Source organism: Clupea harengus, chromosome 19 (assembly GCF_900700415.2).
Source record: "Clupea harengus chromosome 19, Ch_v2.0.2, whole genome shotgun sequence".
NCBI lineage: Eukaryota > Metazoa > Chordata > Actinopteri > Clupeiformes > Clupeidae > Clupea > Clupea harengus.
This window is the reverse complement of record NC_045170.1, coordinates 24,574,013-24,593,846: the sequence shown is the minus strand read 5'-3', so window position 1 is coordinate 24,593,846 and position 19,834 is coordinate 24,574,013. Positions and strand designations below refer to the sequence as shown.

At 44.2% G+C, this 19,834-nt stretch overlaps 1 protein-coding gene across 1 annotated transcript in view; it reads left to right on the top strand.

Annotated features, from left to right (window-relative positions):
• The window catches only part of ahdc1 (AT hook, DNA binding motif, containing 1), a 22,566-nt gene extending 13,054 nt beyond the window's left edge, over positions 1-9,512 (top strand). Inside the window, exons 2-4 of the mRNA XM_031586023.1 lie at positions 2,104-2,138; positions 2,603-6,714; positions 8,510-9,512. Coding sequence (XP_031441883.1) covers positions 2,763-6,686 — 3,924 coding nt within the window. The 5' untranslated portion in view covers positions 2,104-2,138; positions 2,603-2,762 and the 3' untranslated portion in view covers positions 6,687-6,714; positions 8,510-9,512. The remainder of the gene's footprint in view (positions 1-2,103; positions 2,139-2,602; positions 6,715-8,509) is intronic.
• The last annotated feature ends 10,322 nt before the right edge of the window (positions 9,513-19,834 follow it).

The following is a 19,834-nucleotide window of genomic DNA, read 5'->3' as shown; positions in this document are numbered from 1 at the left end:
GAGAGAGAGAGAGAGAGAGACAGAGAGAGAGAGAGAGAGAGAGAGAGAGAGAGAGAGAGAGAGACATTAACTTAATCACTGACACACTCTCTTATCAATAGTCACGTACACACACACACACACACACACACTCGCTCAGGCATACTCACACTAAAGACCCGCCAGCTACACTCAGGTACAAATGCATATAGACAGCTGTGACAGGCATATAAACTATCACACACATTAAACACACACTTATTAACACACTAACACAGCACATTTTACAAGGTCTGCTGTGAGACACACGTTCACAGACTCTTTCAGTCTGATGGAGAGGAGCACTTGAGAGTCTGGCATCCAAAATACTAAAAATGTCTCTGTGGAGTCCAGAATGGCTGGATTCAAGGTGATAGCACAGATACCCCTTACGGAGGATGGAAGGATGGATGTGTGTCTCTCAGGTTGGGTCTTTGATTCAGAGACATAAACAGGACGATGTTTTGGATCTGTGTATATTTGTGTCTTTGTTCATCGTCCTGGTGTTCCTGACAGGAAAGTCTCCAAAAAAGTCATTTTCTTCAAATGCCACACTTCCAACAGTTTCTACAACTGTAACATATCTGTGAGAGGCTTGATAAGAAATAATTAGTTTGCTCATACATATAAAACACATATCTGTACCTGCAGACTGCTTTCATTCAATTCAAATGAATTCCTTTTTTCTTATATAGCGCTGTAGCGAAGGGAGAGAGTAATCACCCCACCCTTGAACCCAGGTTTACGGGGTGCTAAACCTGCGCTCTAACCGCAATGCCAAAGAGCCAGGCTCGATGGTACGGCAGTCAGAGCACATACTCATGTGTATTGACGGCACATTGTCACAAGCGCCAAAACAATAACATTGTTCAGAACAAATCCGATATATGTGAACAACATCTGAACATTTGTATGAGACACATTCACACATACTAATATATATATTAGTGCTGTCAGTTTAACGCGTTATTAACGGCGTTAACGCAAACCCATTTTAACGCCGTTAATTTTTTTATCGCGAGATTAACGCGAATTTTTTTTTTTTTTTTTTTTTTTTTTTTTTAGATAAACATTCTTTTTGGCCTCGCAAACTGTGTAGTAGGCGAGCGTTACGGTTTGAGTAAATGGTGAGCGCGATACCGCGAAATGGATGATAAAAAGCTTCTGAATGGAAAGTTTACTTTTAAAAGTTGTGTTGTGCAAAAGAAGCGAGCTTCACTGTTGTCTGAAAATGTCAACAGGCAGCTGGCTGAAAGCAAAGAAGTAGTAGGCTTACATTTTATTGGTAACCTAACTGTTACGGTTCAATGTTTCTGAAATAAGAGGCCTGACTGCTATGTTCCCAGCAAACTTTAAAAAAAGAAAATATTAAGCCATGGTTTAACTGCACTATAGGCTGAGTCCTTGTTTACCTGAAATGTGCACTTTATAATTTAATTTTGTACCACCCTGTTTGGCAATATTGGTTTTCAATAAAATAAAACATTTGCATAAAGCAAGCCAATCAACTTTTCCATGTTGATAAGGGCATTCAAATGAAAATAAAATGATGGAAAAAATAAATAAACGAAGGGACATTTAGAATAGATAAAAATTTGCGATTAATCGCGATTAATTTTGAGTTAACTATGACATAAATGCGATTAATCGCGATTAAATATTTTAATCGTTTGACAGCACTAATATATATATATATATATATATATATATATATATATATATATGTCTATACTCTCACACCACATATCAAACATTCATACATATGCACCTGAAATATTCACATGTACACATATGTAATAGTATGTTATGTTCAGATGTGATATTTTGCACATACTGCGTGAACATCTCCATATGTAACACTTAGGGCTCATTGGTTTAGTGCCAACCTGGCCATTAGCAGTGTTTGGCATCATGTCCTGAGTCCTGAGAGAGGTTTAGGTCACCACATGCATGGAAGCATTACAGTTGGTTGATGTCTTTAGTTAGCTTGCTCCACCCTTCTGAAGCTGCAGTAACTCATGTTTACTCATGTGTGACGGTGATGTTATGTCACGTTATGACTGATATTGTATTTTTTCTCCACAGGTTCACAAATGGAAATGGCTGCCAAATCAGAAAAGGTAAATATTTTGATACGAACCATGGACAATTTCCATGTAGTAGATTTAGCTATATGTAGAGCTATATGTAGAACCGTTTTGTTATGTCAAAAAAGGAAATGTGCTGTTGACTGGCATGGGAATGGCTCTATAGACTGTTTAGTTATGAATGCGCAGTTAATATTATATAGAAGTGCTTAAAAAACTGTTCCACGCCATGTATGACTCTATTACCTGTGTTAGTTATGTGTTATTAATAAAATAACGACGTTTCTGTTTCATGTATGACTCTATTACCTGTGTTAGTTATGTGTTATTAATAAAATAACGACGTTTCTGTTTCATGTATGACTCTATTACCTGTGTTAGTTATGTGTTATTAATAAAATAACGACGTTTCTGTTTCATGTATGACTCTATTACCTGTGTTAGTTATGTGTTATTAATAAAATAACGACGTTTCTGTTTCTTTGGTGTGCCCTCAGGTCTCTGTGTGATAGCCCAGTCCGATTTGTCATTGGGGATCCTGGACAAGAAGCCCCTAAGAGCGGAGACTCCCTTATTTTCACAGCTAAACCAACAGAGCAAACCTCCTCAGACTGCACTGTGCAAAGCACCAGGGGAATCTCAAATACACACAGTCCCATGAGCGGCCTGTCTGGGCGGCTGCGGTCAGGAGGTGTGCGTGTCGTGTGTGGGGGGGTGGCGGAGGAGGAGTGCGTGGAGCCAGAGGCGTGGGGGGCGGACAGGGGGGCCACAGTGGCCAGTGGCTCCATCGGCCCCCGCCCCTCAGCCTCTGCGCTGCACTACAGTGTTTACCCCTCTCACGCGCTCGCTAATGGCCTGCGCAGCCATGACAACCAGCACCACATGCGCAGGCACAGGAACGAGGAGACGACAAACACAAGCCTGCAGCAGGACCATTCAGACAGTCACACATTTACACACCTTGAAACCGACTCGCCCCTACAGCAGCTGGAAACACACACAGCGCAGACCCTCATGCACACCGAGTCACAAACACCAGCCTATACACAAGGGGACACTCATTCTGAGATGGATCTGGAATCCTCCGCAGTACAGCCACAAACACACAGGCAAACACCCTCACCACTGCTCAAGCCCATGCCGCCTGCACACACGTCCCTTCCCTCCACACCCCTTTCTCCTGACCCCTCCAAGCCAAACCACACCACCAACACCACCGATCCTGTGCCCGTCGCCAGCCCGGCTGAGTTAGAGAGGAAGTACACGCTGCGGAGCTCTGGCCGACCGCGCTTCCCCAGCCACCTGCGCAAGTCCAGCAGGCTTCGCCGCGTGTCTGAAAGCACAAAAGACAAGCAGGAGGACGTGATCGAGGAAGAGGAAGTACAAGTAAAGAGAGAGGAGAGAACCTGGAGAGGAGGAGAAGCGGGGGAGCGGGTGAAAACAGAACAAGCTCCTGAGGTGACTCCTCCTGCACCCTGTAACCCCCATCCCCCTCCTCATTGCACTCCACCAGCAAGCACCACCAGGGGTGTTGCTGAATGTCCCGTTGGTCCCCCTCACATGAAACGGAAGGGCAGGTTTAAGGGGGCACGGCGCATCGTGGTGAAGGTACCTCGAATCCCTGTGCACCTCAGCCGCCGGCAGAAGAGCTATAAGATCTCCTCACTGGAGGCAGTGTCATGGGTTGGAGGTGGTAAAGATGTGAACATGGGTTTGGGCAGTCAGGGAAAAGAGGGAGCGGGACCTCCTCGTGAGCCCACTGCTCTGCTGCGCATGAAGAACAATGGGAAAAGTGTCATGGTGATGTTCCCCCCTGGAGAGTTACCTGTCATCTTGAAGCGCCGTCGTGGACGACCACCCAAACAGGCCCTGCCTGGCCAACCTGACTTGAAGGAGACCAGGGCAGCTGCTGCTGCGATTGCAGCCGCAGGGGGCAATGGTGACATGCCCAAGAAACCACGGCGACGCAGGCGAGTCAAGCTGCCCTCTCCTCAGCCCTGCTATGTGACTGAAACCAATGACACCTACAACGAGTATGCCGATGTCCTGTCCAAGCTGGCCTTCTTAACGCGGCAGCCTCCCCCAACTGGACGCTGTTCCCCTCCACGATGCTGGACACCAACGCAGCCCGAGAGTGCCAGTGACACGCCACCGAACCCCGCTCTCCCCATGCTCCTTCAAAGACTCTCTGGGTTTCGGAGGAGGGGCGGGCGAGGGGGTGGAGCTGGTGTGCGTGGAGGCGGTGCTTCAGGGCTCGGAGCCAATGCCCCCAAAAGTGATTTTTGTGACTTTTTTGAAACAATCGGGAAGAAACAAAAAAAAGGTATGCCATCGGAACCGGGGGCTCCACGGAAACGAGGGAAGGGTGGTGGACCTGGTGGCGCCGGAGGAACGAGCAGGGCCTCCCATTCAGAGAAGATGAAAGCAGGGGAGGTGGATCCTATGGCCCCACCAGGCGAGAAGCCACCTCGCAAGCGGCGCTCACGCAAAAATGGACTGACCAAGGCCGGGAAGGGTGTTGCCGCCGGCGATGACTGGGCCAATGGGAATATGGCTTGGGAAGGTAAGGACACACCTGAGCGAGAGACAGGGGCCAGGTATGGCCCCATGTCCTGCGCTGAGGGGAGGGGTAGTGGGGGGATGTATGGCAGCCCTGGAGTGCAGAGCAGTGGTGGAGACGAGGCCCAGGGGTTATTTGCAGGGTACTTCCGCTCACTGCTTGACTCAGACGACTCCTCTGATCTGATAGACATATCCAGCCCCCCTGCCCGCAAGACTCCCGTGGGATTTGAGGGGTCACCCCAGCGATGGTCCCCTGCATTCCCCAAATGCAGCCCTAAGGGACAAAGTACTCCTGTGGATGGAGGTCTGCCCCAGGCCAAAAGCAGTAGCAGCACCCCAGTCAGACCTTCCTATCCATATGGCCAAATCTCCCCAACTACACTCACCTACTCCAAGTCCTCTGCACTCTCCCAGTCCCGCTCCCCTAGCTCCCCACACCCCTCGACAGGTTATACCCCTTTCCCCTCTGGCTATACCAGCAGCACTGCTACACACACTCACATACCAGCAGGTGCTGTCAGCTCTCCCAATCAGACCCAGCAGAGGGTGAGTGACTGCAGTTTTGCTTTTGGGGCAAAGGCTTCGTCATCTCCCTCTGCCCAGTGTCAGATGGGCTACGCAAACTACCAGCCTGCAGCCAAGTGCAGCTATGGAGCATACAGCCCAGGCCACTCTGCTCTGATGAGAGGGGAGGGAAATGGGCCCACGTCTCCGGGAGGGGGTTACATGATGATGTCCAAATCCAGCCACCATGCCTCCTCCGCCTCCGGCTCTCCACCTGAGGAGTATAGGCAGTACCCAGGTCAGTGGGGGTACCGCCAGGCCTGGGGAGGGGGTGAGGGTTTTGCGGGGGGCCAGTACCACACCTATGCAGAGTATACTGGTGCCACAACATCTCCAGAGTCCAAAGACATCCTGGACATCTCAAATTACACGCCTCAGAAAACCAAGCAGAGACCATGCTCAGACACCCTCTCCGAGTCGTCATCGGACTCTTCACACATCAGTGGAGGTGGCAGGGCGGTGTATAGACAGAGGGAGGTGCCAGTGGTGGAAGGGCAGTCTAGTTTATCAAGTCTGGAGAAGTTGATGATGGATTGGAATGAGAGTTCCACCGGCCCCTCCTTTAACTGGAGTCAGAGCATGCTATTCCAGGGCGGGGCCAAGCCGGGTCGTGGAAGGAGAAAACACAGTGAAAGCCCACAGGGTGAAAAAGAGGCGTGTCCTCCAGTGGCAATGCCCCCGGGGTCACCTGTAAGCCCCTCCTCTCACAGTTCGGGGCCCAAGCGTGTAGGGGTCGCGGTAAGGGGTTCACGGGGGTCACGAGGAGGGAGATATGGATACTCACCATGCCAACGGGAGCGCTCTACCACCAAATCCAAGTTGCCATCTCAGAAGTCTCCCACAAGGAGTATGTTTCAGGAGACTCTGGACTACTACAGCGGAGACAGTAGCAGTTTATCCCCCATGAGTCATGGCCCTGAGACCTGTGAGTACCCCTCGCCGTACTCAGGCCACAGCTCGACCGCCTCCTCCGACGAGCGGATCTCTCAGATCTACCCCACCGACTCCACCTCTCTCTCCCCCAGCCCATCTGTGCAGCTGGACGTCTTGAAGCCCTACCCCAAACCAGCCCAGGCCCCTCCCTCTCAGCCCTACTGCTCCTCCTCCTCCAGGACATTTAGCCCCACCCTCTCCCCGACACCCCGCCTCCTCCCTCAGTGTGGCTCATCTGTGAGTAAGGAACCGATCTCACAGTATGATTCGCCCAGATACAGCTCCTCCCCTTGCTGGTACAACCCCCACGCCTACGAGGATGCTCGACCCCCTTCCAAACGAGAGCTGCCCATGATGAGCCCTGGTCTGAGAGCTATGCCTCCATCTCCTTACCCTGCTCCTTTACAGAGAGGCCCCTCTCACACAGGGGCATGTGAGCCCGAGGAGTATGGGTACCCTCGAGGGGGTGTGCTGTGCCAACTGCTTGACCAGTCCAGTGAGGACTGCTTCACCAGCCTTTGAAGGACATCTCCATGGAACCACAGCACAGGTGAGAGGTCTAGTCTTTCCTTCTAATCTATCTGTTATGTGCAATACGGGAAGGTTGATTGCCCAGGTGTGCAGGTTTGCATTTTTGAGTGAGACTCAAATTTAAACAGTGCCACACTGTCACAACAGATGTTTTGCATTCACTGATGCTAATGCATCTCTTATCTCTTGAGTGCTCCATGAAAGTTGGCAACTCCTTGTATATGTGTGAAAACTAGGAGCAGACCTGGCACACCTGGTAATCCAGACACACTCATCATTTTGGGAAATCAATCAATTTCAAGTTCAGTTGTAGGAGAGGGTGGTGTCAACTATGCCCATTAAAAATTTGGCTGTCATCGCAATGTGTAACCTCATCAGTTTTAGCACTATTGTGGTCATTTAGTGCCAAGTTACCAGTGGTCATGGAAGAAATTGCACAAGCTTAAAGTCATTTCCAGCTGTTATGTATTTATTTGCACACCATTATCAGCTGTTTTAGGGGGGACACAAATGAGACATTTAAGGACAAAATACTTGTATCGCGTGATGTGATTCTAAGAACTGAAATGGAAGACATATTCATTAGATTAGGGCACTACTACCTTACAAATACAGGCTAGATTAGTCTGCAGTACTTGTAGTAGAATCACAGCATTTATTTGACAAGGAGACATTATAATTGAATGGAATATACACATATGTATACACACACATCAGGAACTCATGCCTAAGCCACACCACGTGCCTCACCTGCATGAATGAGTTGAGTGGTGTCATCCATCCTTGATGAGCAGTGCGGAAAGTGAAGAGTTGTAACCAGAAAGCAGTCACATGATTTTTGTTTACCCTCGTTCAGAGGATGAGAGAGAGAGAGAGAGAGAGAGAGAGAGAGAGAGAGAGAGAGAGCGCACTGAAAAACAACTGCCCTTCACCTAGTGTTATGTAAATTTATTGACATCATATTCTTATAGCCTAGATTGGGTTTCTGCTATGATGATGTAGAACGCAGGTAGCCTCCACTCTCCTCAGTGTCTGACTACATGGAAAGGATCCCTACAGTCATTAGTTCTTCCAGACCGGATCGGAAGAACAGAAACATTTTTCTTTACAATTTATTTACAGTTACTGAGGTAAACAGAGACTCTGTATGGATCCTTTCCATGTTGTCAGACATTTATAATAAAATGTCAGTGGCAATAAAAACAAGCGGTTTACTTTGACGTGGATGTTTGCCCCTTTGGATTACATTGTATAGACGTTTTGTGATTGCTGGTTATAGCGTGAAAGTCTCTCCTTTGTATCCCCGATACTGAAATGTCTTTATTTGTGTGTTTGTTCATTTTAAAGCTTTCGTTACTGAGCACATCCCCACATAAAACAAATTGAGGCCTCTCCTCTCCATTTTGAATGGCTTTGGTGAAGCCAAGCACATAAACTCTATTTTCATTTCGACATCATGCAAGCAATCGACAGTGAGGGAATCACAGATGTCACATTCAACGTAACCTCAGCCAGAAGCCGAGACAATAAATTCACATATCATAGCATTGTTCTGCATTTCACTCTGGCAACTGTCAACCCAATAAAGATGTGTCTGTGATGTGTGAGGGAAGCGGTGTGGCATGGGCCTTATATCCACACTGGCAGCACATTTCAGCTAAGGCCATTTCAGACAGCAGACACATTACTGCCACTAAAATGACATCTTTTAGTGTGAAGGTTTTATTTAATATGTTCATAAATGTACATATGCAGGTTTTATATCAAATGTACATATGCTCTTGACCTGAAGTCTTTTTTTCTCTCCCTTTCAGGAGATCTGGATATGGACATCTCTCTGTCATTCATTTGTACTCCTTTTTTAAAAGACTGAAGGTTAAGAAACAGAGGAGAAGAGCTGAACTCTGTCTGTCTCCAGCAGTGACAATCAAGAGACAACCACGTGCACACACAAGCACACACACACACCCATGCACACTCACCCACCCACCCCCACACACACACCCACACACACACACAAACTGTATCTGCCTTTCCCTCTTCAGTCGGACTGGGTGGGGTGTTTGAACAGTGGTTGGGGCTTCACTAAGTGAGGGAGCAGTCAGTCAGGGAATCGGGCCCCCCCCCTCAGTTTACCAAACCTATCAATCATCAAAATCCTCTGGTTTGGACCCCTGACTTACCCCCCTCTTTTTATGTTTTCTTGTTTTCACCTGTACTTTCTTACCTACCAGTCCTTAAACACTCTACCCCGGCCCCGCATTAGTGACCACACCTGTAACACCAGCATCTGTACATAAGGCACACCAAATGGCTCATTGTTGTTATGGAAATGCTATGTTCATGCTACAAAAAATCAGTATGTGTGATGGCAGTTTTATTGTAGAGTGGTGCTTAGGCACAAAAAACCCGGGACATACAAACAGAGACATAGATGATCACAGTCTGATTTGGGGTGTCTGCTAACTCATAATGGGGAGTGAGTGGCGTGTCTTAGATGACCCGCCCTTTGTTCTCCCCTTCCTGTGATTGGTCTGCAGCATGGTTTTCTGCTCCTCTCCATGTTGTCCCTGTGTGTACATCATTTCCTGTCTGGAGAGGAAGAAGCACACTTGTGCCCAAAGACTCATGCCCGTGCTCCTGGTCCTAAGAGGCCAGTGTGTGGAGGGCGTTCCAGATCCTCGTTTCCTTTGACTTTGTTCCTGTTCTCTCTCTCCGTGGTTGGCTGTATTGTGCTGCTCTTGTGATGATTATTATATCTGTCTATTCCATCCCTGTGGGGTATTTAAATACATGCTCTTCTGATCATTGCTTAAACACACGTCTCCTGTGTGAGTGTATGTGTACGTTTTTGAAATGCTACCAATGGTAACAGTTATATGCCAAAGCCTCCACTTGTGCATACTGTGTAAGGTATGCATTTGTATCTATATTTGGGTGTATATGTAAGTGTGAGAGGGTTTTAAGTCAATCTAGTTTTGAGAGCATGTTTGGGCCCTTGTTTCAGTTTGTGTCTGCCAGGTGAAATTTGTGAGAGTGTGTGTGTGTGTGTGTGAGTTTGTGAGAGCGAGAGAGAGAAAGTGAGGGAGAGTGTACATGTCCTCTCTGGTTGAGTTTACGCACATACATGACTTTCTGTGTATGTTTGCCCAAACCAAACATTTAATGTATTTTGTAGCTCTCATGGTAAAAAGACACCTTTCTGAGTGCATATTCAACTCCTGGTTCAATTCATTTCAACTCCACACAGCAGGGAGATGCGAGAGAGCTAGTGAACATGCACTACTGTCTCTGTCCTCTCTCCACACAGCAGGGAGATGTGAGAGAGCTAGTGAACATGCACTACTGTCTCTGTCCTCTCTCCACACAGCAGGGAGATGTGAGAGAGCTAGTGAACATGCACTACGGTCCCTGTCATCTCTCCTGCTCTGGCTTTCACAGTTCAGAGAAGGTGTCAGCGTAGGATTCTAACAAGACACATGTTAAACTCACAAAGATCCCCTCTTGGTCTCCAGCCTTGCTGCTGCTACTGATAGTATAATGCCTGTAATACACATGCAGGAGTCTCTGGACCAAGGTCCCTTTCTCTTCACAGGTCCTGCCCTGGCTTAGTGCTGTACGGAGATGAGTGGGAGCAGCATAGCGTCATACCCTCCATATCTTCTCTTTTGTCTTACACACCTATACATCACACTGCATTGATGTCATCTGTGAAATCATGCTCACCTGCACTGAAGGAACCTTGAATTCTATTCATTAATATAAAGACAAGTTTGAGACACAAGATCCAACGTTACCAAGTGAACAGTGAAAAACACACAGAGAAGCAAAGCTGCAAGGGAACACTGTGGTGACATGAGTACCACAGAGTTTACGCAGTAATACTGGACACTGTGGTGACATGGGTACCACAGAGTTTACGCAGTAATACTGGACACTGTGGTGACATGGGTACCACAGAGTTTACGCAGTAATACTGGACACTGTGGTGACATGGGTACCACAGAGTTTATGCAGTAATACTGGACACTGTGGTGACATGGGTACCACAGAGTTTACGCAGTAATACTGGACACTGTGGTGACATGGGTACCACAGAGTTTACGCAGTAATACTGGACACTGTGGTGACATGGGTACCACAGAGTTTACGCAGTAATACTGGACACTGTGGTGACATGGGTACCACAGAGTTTACGCAGTAATACTGGACACTGTGGTGACATGGGTACCACAGAGTTTACGCAGTCATACTGGTGAAGCCTTTGGAACTCTCACATTTCCTTTTTGATGTGCACTTGTACTGCAGCCACCTGGAGAAATTGAATGTAGTTTTTGGACAAACAGATGAAGCCCTGTAGTCCAAACATGATCTAAATGACGGGTTATACCTGACAGGTCACTGAGCGGTCTTAGCTTCACTGGAGCAGAAACTGGAGAACCAGCAATACCCGGAGCATGGACGGGTACAACACGGGTGTCCCCTCTTGTTTATTTAGGTGTAACTGGTTTAACAGCTCCAATAAGATCATTCCAGTCTAGGCACACCTTAAATCAAACCGTCCTCTTTCTGTAGCATGTCTGGCTATTAGAGAAACAGCTGTTTGTTTTTTTTTGTTTTTTCTCTTAGTCAGATATATCCTCATTCTTACAAGACCCTCTGCCTAATTCAACATTATATTTATCCAATAGATTTCCCTAACTTTTTGTAATTATTCATTAATCATTGTTTACTTTCTGAGCAAATCCAGTGGTACTTAAATGCAGACACACTTGTCTGAAATGTGTGAGACATCTATGTATTTCTTTGGGCTGATTAGAATAATGAGCAAATCCAATTCCACAATCTGAACGGAGATGTATGTGTAGGACAGTGGTCGTCAGGGTCTCCCATTGAAATAAGGGATGAGACGGGGGCAAAGACCTCCATGAATGGACTTTCCTCCAACTAATCCATCATTTGTGTCCCTTTTGTCCCATTTACACCACAGTAATGTGCCATGTAATCTGTCAAAGATGTCCCAAAATTGTGATTGTCCCAAAATGAATGGTTACCATTATTGGAAATAGTGGAATATAACACGGCTTAATATGTAGGCTAGCCTGTTATATGAAGAGACTTCACACCTGATGGCCTGTGAGAAAGAGGATTTCTATGACTACATAAATGGTGTTATTCTTGATCCTTTGATCCCCAACCCCTTCACCACACGGGCACACACACAGCAACACATTTCACCAGTTCATACATACATGTGCTTGTTTTGTAAAGCACATATATGTATACGTGTATACATGTATGTGTGTGTCATTTACTTGTTACGCTTATGTTTTTAAACTGTTGAGGTTAAGTTACAAAAGTATGCGTGTAAGTATTTACATGTGTGTGTGTGTGTGTGTGTGTTTCTATCTCTGTGTGTTACATGCCTCAGTATAAGTTTATACTGAATTGTTAAATTGATTTCATGAAGCAGTACATTATATTGAAATGCACTGAATTAGATAGAATTCTTTTACCCTTGTGTGTGCGTGTGTGTGTGTGCGTGTGTGGGTATGTGTGTGTGTGTACATGTGTGTAATGAATGAAAAATGCCGTTTGAGCTATTTTGATCCATCATATATGTTACCAAAAACTAAAAAAAGATCAATAAATCATGTCAAATTTATATGTAAAAGTTACTATGTTACTCAGAGCCTCAAAAGAAGACAAATTAATAATGCATAGAAACATATTGTTTGTTCTTCTTCTTTGTTTTCTTGTGTCACCCATACATTTCACGGCAAAATCGTTAATTTTGTTAATTTTTGTTAAGTTAATTTTGTTAATTAGCCCAACCACTACCATGATTCAAGTTTGTTTACTTTGGAAAACTCTGATTGAATTGTTTTAATCAGATTGCCTATAGGGTTAGAGGCTATAGGGTCTAGGCCTATAGGGTTAAGCTCTTTGAGTAACAATTGGGTTGGTTTATGTTATAAGGGTTTTTTTTGTACAATTATAATGATTGCACTAAGGATTTGACCTCACACTCCTACATCACCTAACAAATATTATAATAATATCTTTATATCCCCTACAATTTTCGGTGCAGTTGCCATAATCTTTAACTAAATGTAGGCTACAGTCTTTAGAAATGCATGGGCAAACTAGGTAGAGAATTCAGTTCAGTAATCACATATAATACAACTCAGCTATCGGAAGATTTGACCATGTCTTCAAGCTATAATAAAGTTGAAAGGTTGAATGTAAAATAAAAGGGTCTTCTTTTAAAACAGGAGTTGATTTCCTTGACCCCCCCCCCCCCCCCTCAGTCTAGTTGTGACATAGTGTATCTCAACTGTCAACCGTATCAAACTTACCTCAGACTCTATTAAACTAGAACACTATTTAACTAGAATTACTTCCTAATCAGCTCATCACAGATTCAGTGGGTGGTCCACAAGAGCGGGGGACAGCAGAGACCCTGCTGGGTGTTTATGATTGAGTTCAGGAGCACTGTAATGGCAGCAGGGGAGGAAGGCAAGTAAGTGTCTGTGAAAACAACATTGCACCATTAAACATGTTTAGTTGAATCCATGGTAGTGTCAAGGCTTGTATGTGCTCTTGTATGTGCACATGTTTTTAACAAACAAAGAAATTGTGAAAAGAAATCTAAATGTACAGTTCTTGACTTGATGAGTCAGCACTCTGTACACTCTTGAGGCATTTACAAAGATTCTTAAAACTGACAAAAGACATTTACACTGTTTGCATTTATCATGCTAGACACAGAGATGCTAGACATGCTAGACACAGTTACCACTGTTCTATGCTAATTAGCAATTATTGTGTTTGGCCTTCAAAGACTTTCCATTTTACTCAACCCACTAAACCTCACTGCCAATCTGGGTCACAGCATCAATGTAACCAGTATCATGAGAGATTCTGTCCTACGCTTGGGTCGAACTTGTAGACAGGAGGTGGGCAATGGGAGATACACTAGGCAGATTATCACTCGCTAATCCATGCTCCAGTTTGATGAATTCAAACATTTATGGAAAAGTAGCCAAATGTAACCTTCAAAATGTATCAAATTAAAAGAACATTTTCATTTAGGGCCATGTAAGTTAACCATGCTGTATAAATCCTAGCATGAGTGTGAAAAGAAAGGTTGTGAGTGAAAGATGTAAAGTGTCAATTTGCGTGTGTTTATTTCTGATGTAGTAACCTACCCTCACATTGTGGTTTCGCAGATAAGCCGCAGTCCCCCTCTGTGGCCGAGTCACTGTTCAGCCCCCTTGTATGAACACTGCAGTACCCTGTCCTCTGTGCCATGGGTGATAGCCCAGAATCACCTGGGTTAAGAGAAACCCAACAGCAGTTCCACTTCAGGTACCTTCAGGAAACTGGAAGATTATGAAACGATTGATGACTATCAACAAGGGGATTCAACTACTATTATCCTGGTGTTAGAAAGTGGTAATGCTTCTCTTTCCAAACAGAATCTCTTTAAGGAGCTTTCTGATGAATCTCTTTAAGGAGCTTTCTGTTTTGCTTATTTGAAGGAGCAGCTCACAATATCCTTTTGAATAACCACACAAGTCCTCTTGCAGAGTGCTGCCCCAGCTGGCCCTTGAGACGCAGAAGCTAGCCAATGCAGCTCTATTCAGGTAAATGTGTGGAATTAGTGGCATTATAGATGCCAGTGAAAATAAGAACACTATTCCAAGCACGTTATCATTATCGTTTGCGTACAAATGACTGGTCATGGGGGACAGTATTTGATTAGAGCCTCCCCATGTCTTCTTTAAGCAGCTGCCTCAGGGTCTCTCAGGTGAACCTTTTGTGACTGGTGGGAAGGGAGATGGTGTCAATGTGGTGCTGATGAAACTGAAGAACTTGGACAGTCTGAGTCAGAAGACTATAAACATGAAGCAGAGACCTGAGGATCCTGAAGGGCCTGAATATTCGCTGCTATGGAGGTGTGGTACGGTCTGTTTGATTATAATATCCGGACATCAGTTTTATTTGCTGACCAGAAAATAGCAAGTTCAGTACTGAAAAGAATCCTCTCCCCGACCACAGCGGAAGGCTAAATGCCAACTTGGGTATCATAATTATGTTCGAAGTTCAAACTTCAAGTTTGTAAATAAGACTTGAGGGGGTGTTCGTGTGGACCTTTAAAGTAAGCATCTCATTCACTACTATTCCAATTAGATGTGTTTTGTAATATCAGGCTGCGATTACATTATTTCTATTGAGGGTAATACATCACATCTTACCATTCTGGAACTGCTCTCTCAAGGTTTGAGACAGGAAGTGGAGGTGGGTAGTTTTTGCTTTATTTTCAAAGTCCTTGGTGATGCACGTCACCCATAAAATGCACTCCAGCCCCCTGACTTATAAGACTCGAAATTTAGTTGCAAGGGTGGAGGATATAAAAAACTAAATACCAGACCAACACCATGATAACAATACGCAAAGAAGCTTTTGTAATCAACCTTACAAATAATAATAATAATAATATGCAAATAACCCTTAGAAAGACCAGGTGAAGAACGGTACAAGATATCTACTTCTACTAAATATACTGTCTATTTTCTGTCTGGTTTTCAGAATCAAAGTTTGGCAGCCACCGTGAACAGTTTGCAGAATGCAGTTTAATGTTTGGTTCTGTTCATGCTCAACCCAAACCCAAATGTTTAGGAGAACAGTAAGGTACCTAGGTGCCTGATCAAAGGAGTGGCAGATTTTTTCAGCTGCACACAGTAATGCCACAGAGTAAAATGACAATAAAGACTCATGCTTTTCATCACTCTCTCCCAAAGGTGCACATCCTTGGGCATTGGGACCATAACAATAGCAACGGTGATATAACAAGACCTGCCACCAGGGGGCTCTACAGCAGTCCTTTCTGCTCAATCTATGGCCTGGTGGGCATACAGAGTAGGCCCTGTGCCAGTATATCAATGCACTCTATTGTCCTTATTTGTCCTCAGTTGGGATGTTACGTGGTCGACTGGTACTTAACGATGTTGTGAGTAATAAAGAATTGTATCTACAGCAGACAGATCCGTCTGCAAGATGACCATCCTTTCTCCCTTTCTTTCCTGATCGCGTCACAATTTCTGTGCTCTGAGTCATCCTCCCTTCCTGTTGCAGCATCTCCATGGTTACGATTGAGGATGGGCAGCAGAGGGCTTTGTGTTGTACTGTGTTTAAACACAAATGCCTCCTAGGTATTAAACGCACATTGCTGTTGCTGGTTATTACATATCACCTCATGCATGTTAAAGGGTCATGCTTGCAAACACACACACACACACACACACACAAACACACACACCCACCCACACACACACACCAACATTTGTACTTCATACAGACCTCTGCCAGTGTTTGGCCTTGTGTCTAGATTGGAATGTCCCCACTAAGTAGTTAAGACACACTTACACACACACACACAGTTTGTTTTTGGGGGGTGGCAAGTGTAACAGACCTTATTTCGTATAGAGAACACATTCTGTGCTCCGACATTCATTTATTATGAAACCATGTAACATCATAATGCCTTGTTGAAGAGAGCACATTCTTTCTGGCACAGAAAAAAATAAACCAATGATTCATCTTGTGCAAAATGACTAGTGAGCTTTTCAACATGCGGACCAGAGGTTGAATGCACGTCTCACTTTGTTGACAAAATTAACTATTTTCGTACACAAACTGTCATAGATGGCCTAGGCCCTCATACTCACCTTTGTGGCATGAAAAATTAGAGTGGAATGGAAGAATGGGCTACATAATGATGATTCCTTGGCATCGAATGTTCATTTTGTCCACTGTTTTGCCCAGGTTTTGCCCTTGTATGATGTGCAAAAGAGCTGTGGTCCATTACAGAAAGCAATCTGTCCACAAAAGCAGAGGCTGTTTGAACTTTCATAGATATCATTGTCTTGTTAAAGTACAAACTACAGTCCATAGGCTATATAACTGACAGTATGATGTGCACCAAAGGACTTCAGTCCATACATTCCGTGAGTCGGCAAATTACAGAATGCATTCTATCCATGGAAGCAAAGGCTGCTTGAACTTAGACTCGTAGACATCCATGTTTGCTAATGTACAAAATTAACAATTTACTTAGGCTATAATATTACTGAAAGTATGATGTGCACGAAAGGTATCTGATCCGATACATTCCGTGAGTTGTATGTGAGGTAGCAGGTGAGTTAGAAGGTTACAGAACGTGTTCTGTCCTGATCTGTTTTGAACAACAGCGAAGGCTCCTTGAACTCCTGTACACTTTTGAACTGGCACTGAAGCCTATGAAAGTGTAAGCAACCTTTGCTTTCATGGACTGAATGTCTTCCATAACCCGCCTACTTACGAAATGTATTGGACCACAAAAATGATGCATGTTGTAGCACAGAATTTCTGTCAAAGAAAAAAGGTCTGTTACACTTGACACCCCATAGTTTTCCACACAAACACTAGAGCACTCAAACCTAACATTTCACAACACATACCACACAAATATGGATGGTAATTAAAAATAAGTATGTTCACAAAAACATGAAGCTTTTAAAAGTCGCTGTAGTAATATTGTTGAGCCATTCAGGCCCTGGAGCAGCTCATCCACCGTGGGGAGAGGAAAGTGTTCCTCGTTGGCCTGTCTCATATCCAGACAAAGCCGGACATCATTTTCCAGTTTTGGGACAATCACAACTGGGTTTATCCACAGGGTTGGCCCATTCACAGGTTCAGTAATGTCCAAGTCCATCAATAATTTGATCCTGGCCTCTACTGCCCCCCTAGGTTGAATGGTATGCGCCTGAGTGGCTGCGCTACAGGTCTCACCTTTGGATCAAAGCGCAAACTGACCTGTCACGTTTTCAACCTTTCTATGCTGCTGAATACTTCTGGTACTGCTGTTGGAGTGTTTGCTTAATGTCTGTTACAGCAGAGATGTTGGCGCCTTTTCTCAGAGCCCCCAGTCCAGCAGTGCTGTTCCATAACCTCAGCATGTTCAGTTCTTTTCCTGTTGAAATCTCACATGTGAATGCACCCTTGACTGCTAACGGCTGCTTGGAGGAATATGAATAGAATTTCCTCTCTACGTATTGCCTCCTCAACACAGACCCCCCCCCCCCCCCCTTCCGAAAAAAATGAAATAATATATCTTAATAATTATATCCTATTGTATATTTTTCTTGATTTAGGAAAATCGTAAAATCCTCCAACAATGACAACGTTATGTCAGAGATTTCTGGATCATGCAACGTGCTTCCATCTTTTGAATCCCATCCCTCATCCGATCCTTAGATGTTTAGTCCTCCGAGCAAACAAGAGGAGGATGTGACGTGTGCTGGAGCTCTCAATCGGATCTCAATGTGGAGACTGGAGACACATATTAATACCAGGTGTAAATGTAATCTGGTTAAAATCATATCATACCTAGATACAATTCGGATACGACACGCATTTTAGTGCCAGGTGCAAAAAGCCCCTAAGTGTTGTATTGCAGGGTTACACCTGGTAGGCTGTAGGTTTTCATTTTGAAGTACACTCGCAGTAGCGCAACATAATTGTGATTGGCCTGGTGCAGACATTTCGCAGACAGCCAAATGTCATCGCAGACACAGATTACAGTAAGTGTGCCAACATATGAGAGGAAACAATTACGTTGCTACATATTTAAATCCATGATCCCACGAGAAATTTGTACTCAGCAAAGTCATTAACACGTCCAAATTCCCCGCTCAGCTGTTCTCTATTGAGAGTATAGCCAGTCCACCGAGTCTTTCTTCCTTTGTAACAACCAAATGAAATAAGTGGTGGGCAGAAATAACGTTTATTTTAAATAAAACATGCAGTTTGGGCACATTTCAATAGGCTATGACTCAAAACTGCAAGGTGGGAAAGTGGTATAGCTATCACAATTTAAAGTCATTTCTACTGATATTGTTGAATGGTTACTTTGAAGACTGCGTGAAACGTACGGTCAATGCGCGAAAGAGTCCACCTACAATAGTAAAGCAGCAAATAAATCGCCTTTCTGCATCGACCCCTAACAGTCATTGGGCCACCGGTTGCACCATCGACCGTTGCACTAGTGAGTACTAGATAGCTTCAGAACATAGATATCCTAAATTAGCGTGCTTGCTCCTGGCATAAGTTCCTACCTAACATTAGCTACTAGTCGCGCTACGGTGTTTGGAGGGAGAGCACTAGCTGTCTGGTTTATGGGTAAACAAGTATAAAACATGGCATATTGCAATAATGCACTCAATAATTCATTCAAGTCCAAGGTGCAGAAATAAATGTTTAAGGAAATGTTTCAGAATCAGCACGTTGGCCAGCAGCAGCGGCAGCAATGAAGATGGATATGAAATGAACAGGTAGACTACAAATAATTACACCTAATCGAAATGTCTCTCACAGATATCAGTAGCTCTTTGTTTTATTCAATTTAAAGTATCATAGCTAGCATAGCAACATGGAAGCGGTTCCTATACTTCAATATACACATTTTGTCTATAAAGAGATGGTAATGATAACGAGGAGGAATTTACCTTCAAGACTATGCATTAACAGTTCACATAAGAGTAGCACACAACATTTACTGGTCAACTGCTTAAAAATAAAATCCACCTATAAACATTAAAGTGAAATGAAGAATGGTTTACTTTTCATAAGCAAACTCATTAAAGTATACATTAAATTATACTTTGGAATGGTGTTAACAGAGTCTGTCAGAGGTCTCAAGAAGAGTTTATCTGGGTATTATACTCTCACTCTAGTAAGGAAACCAAGTACTTAATCCACCCCAGATGCAAGCCAACGTGGTATTTGGACCATTTTAATAGATTTAATAGATGCCAGACCAAAGATAATTGGTGCTTGGCTGCTTCAAGGTCCCAAAATATGAAACTATGTAATGGACACTTCATTCCAAAACTGGTTAAAATGAACCAAAAGAAACATATTACAATTTAATTATAATCTTTTAAACAATCAACAGTGGTAATAGTTATTATACAAATATATAACATTATTAAACAGGATATTAAATTACATAATTGATCAAACAGATTATGATCATTTTACAACATCAGTTCTACTTCAGTTACTACTTGTTACTGCACCCAGGTCTTTGGAGA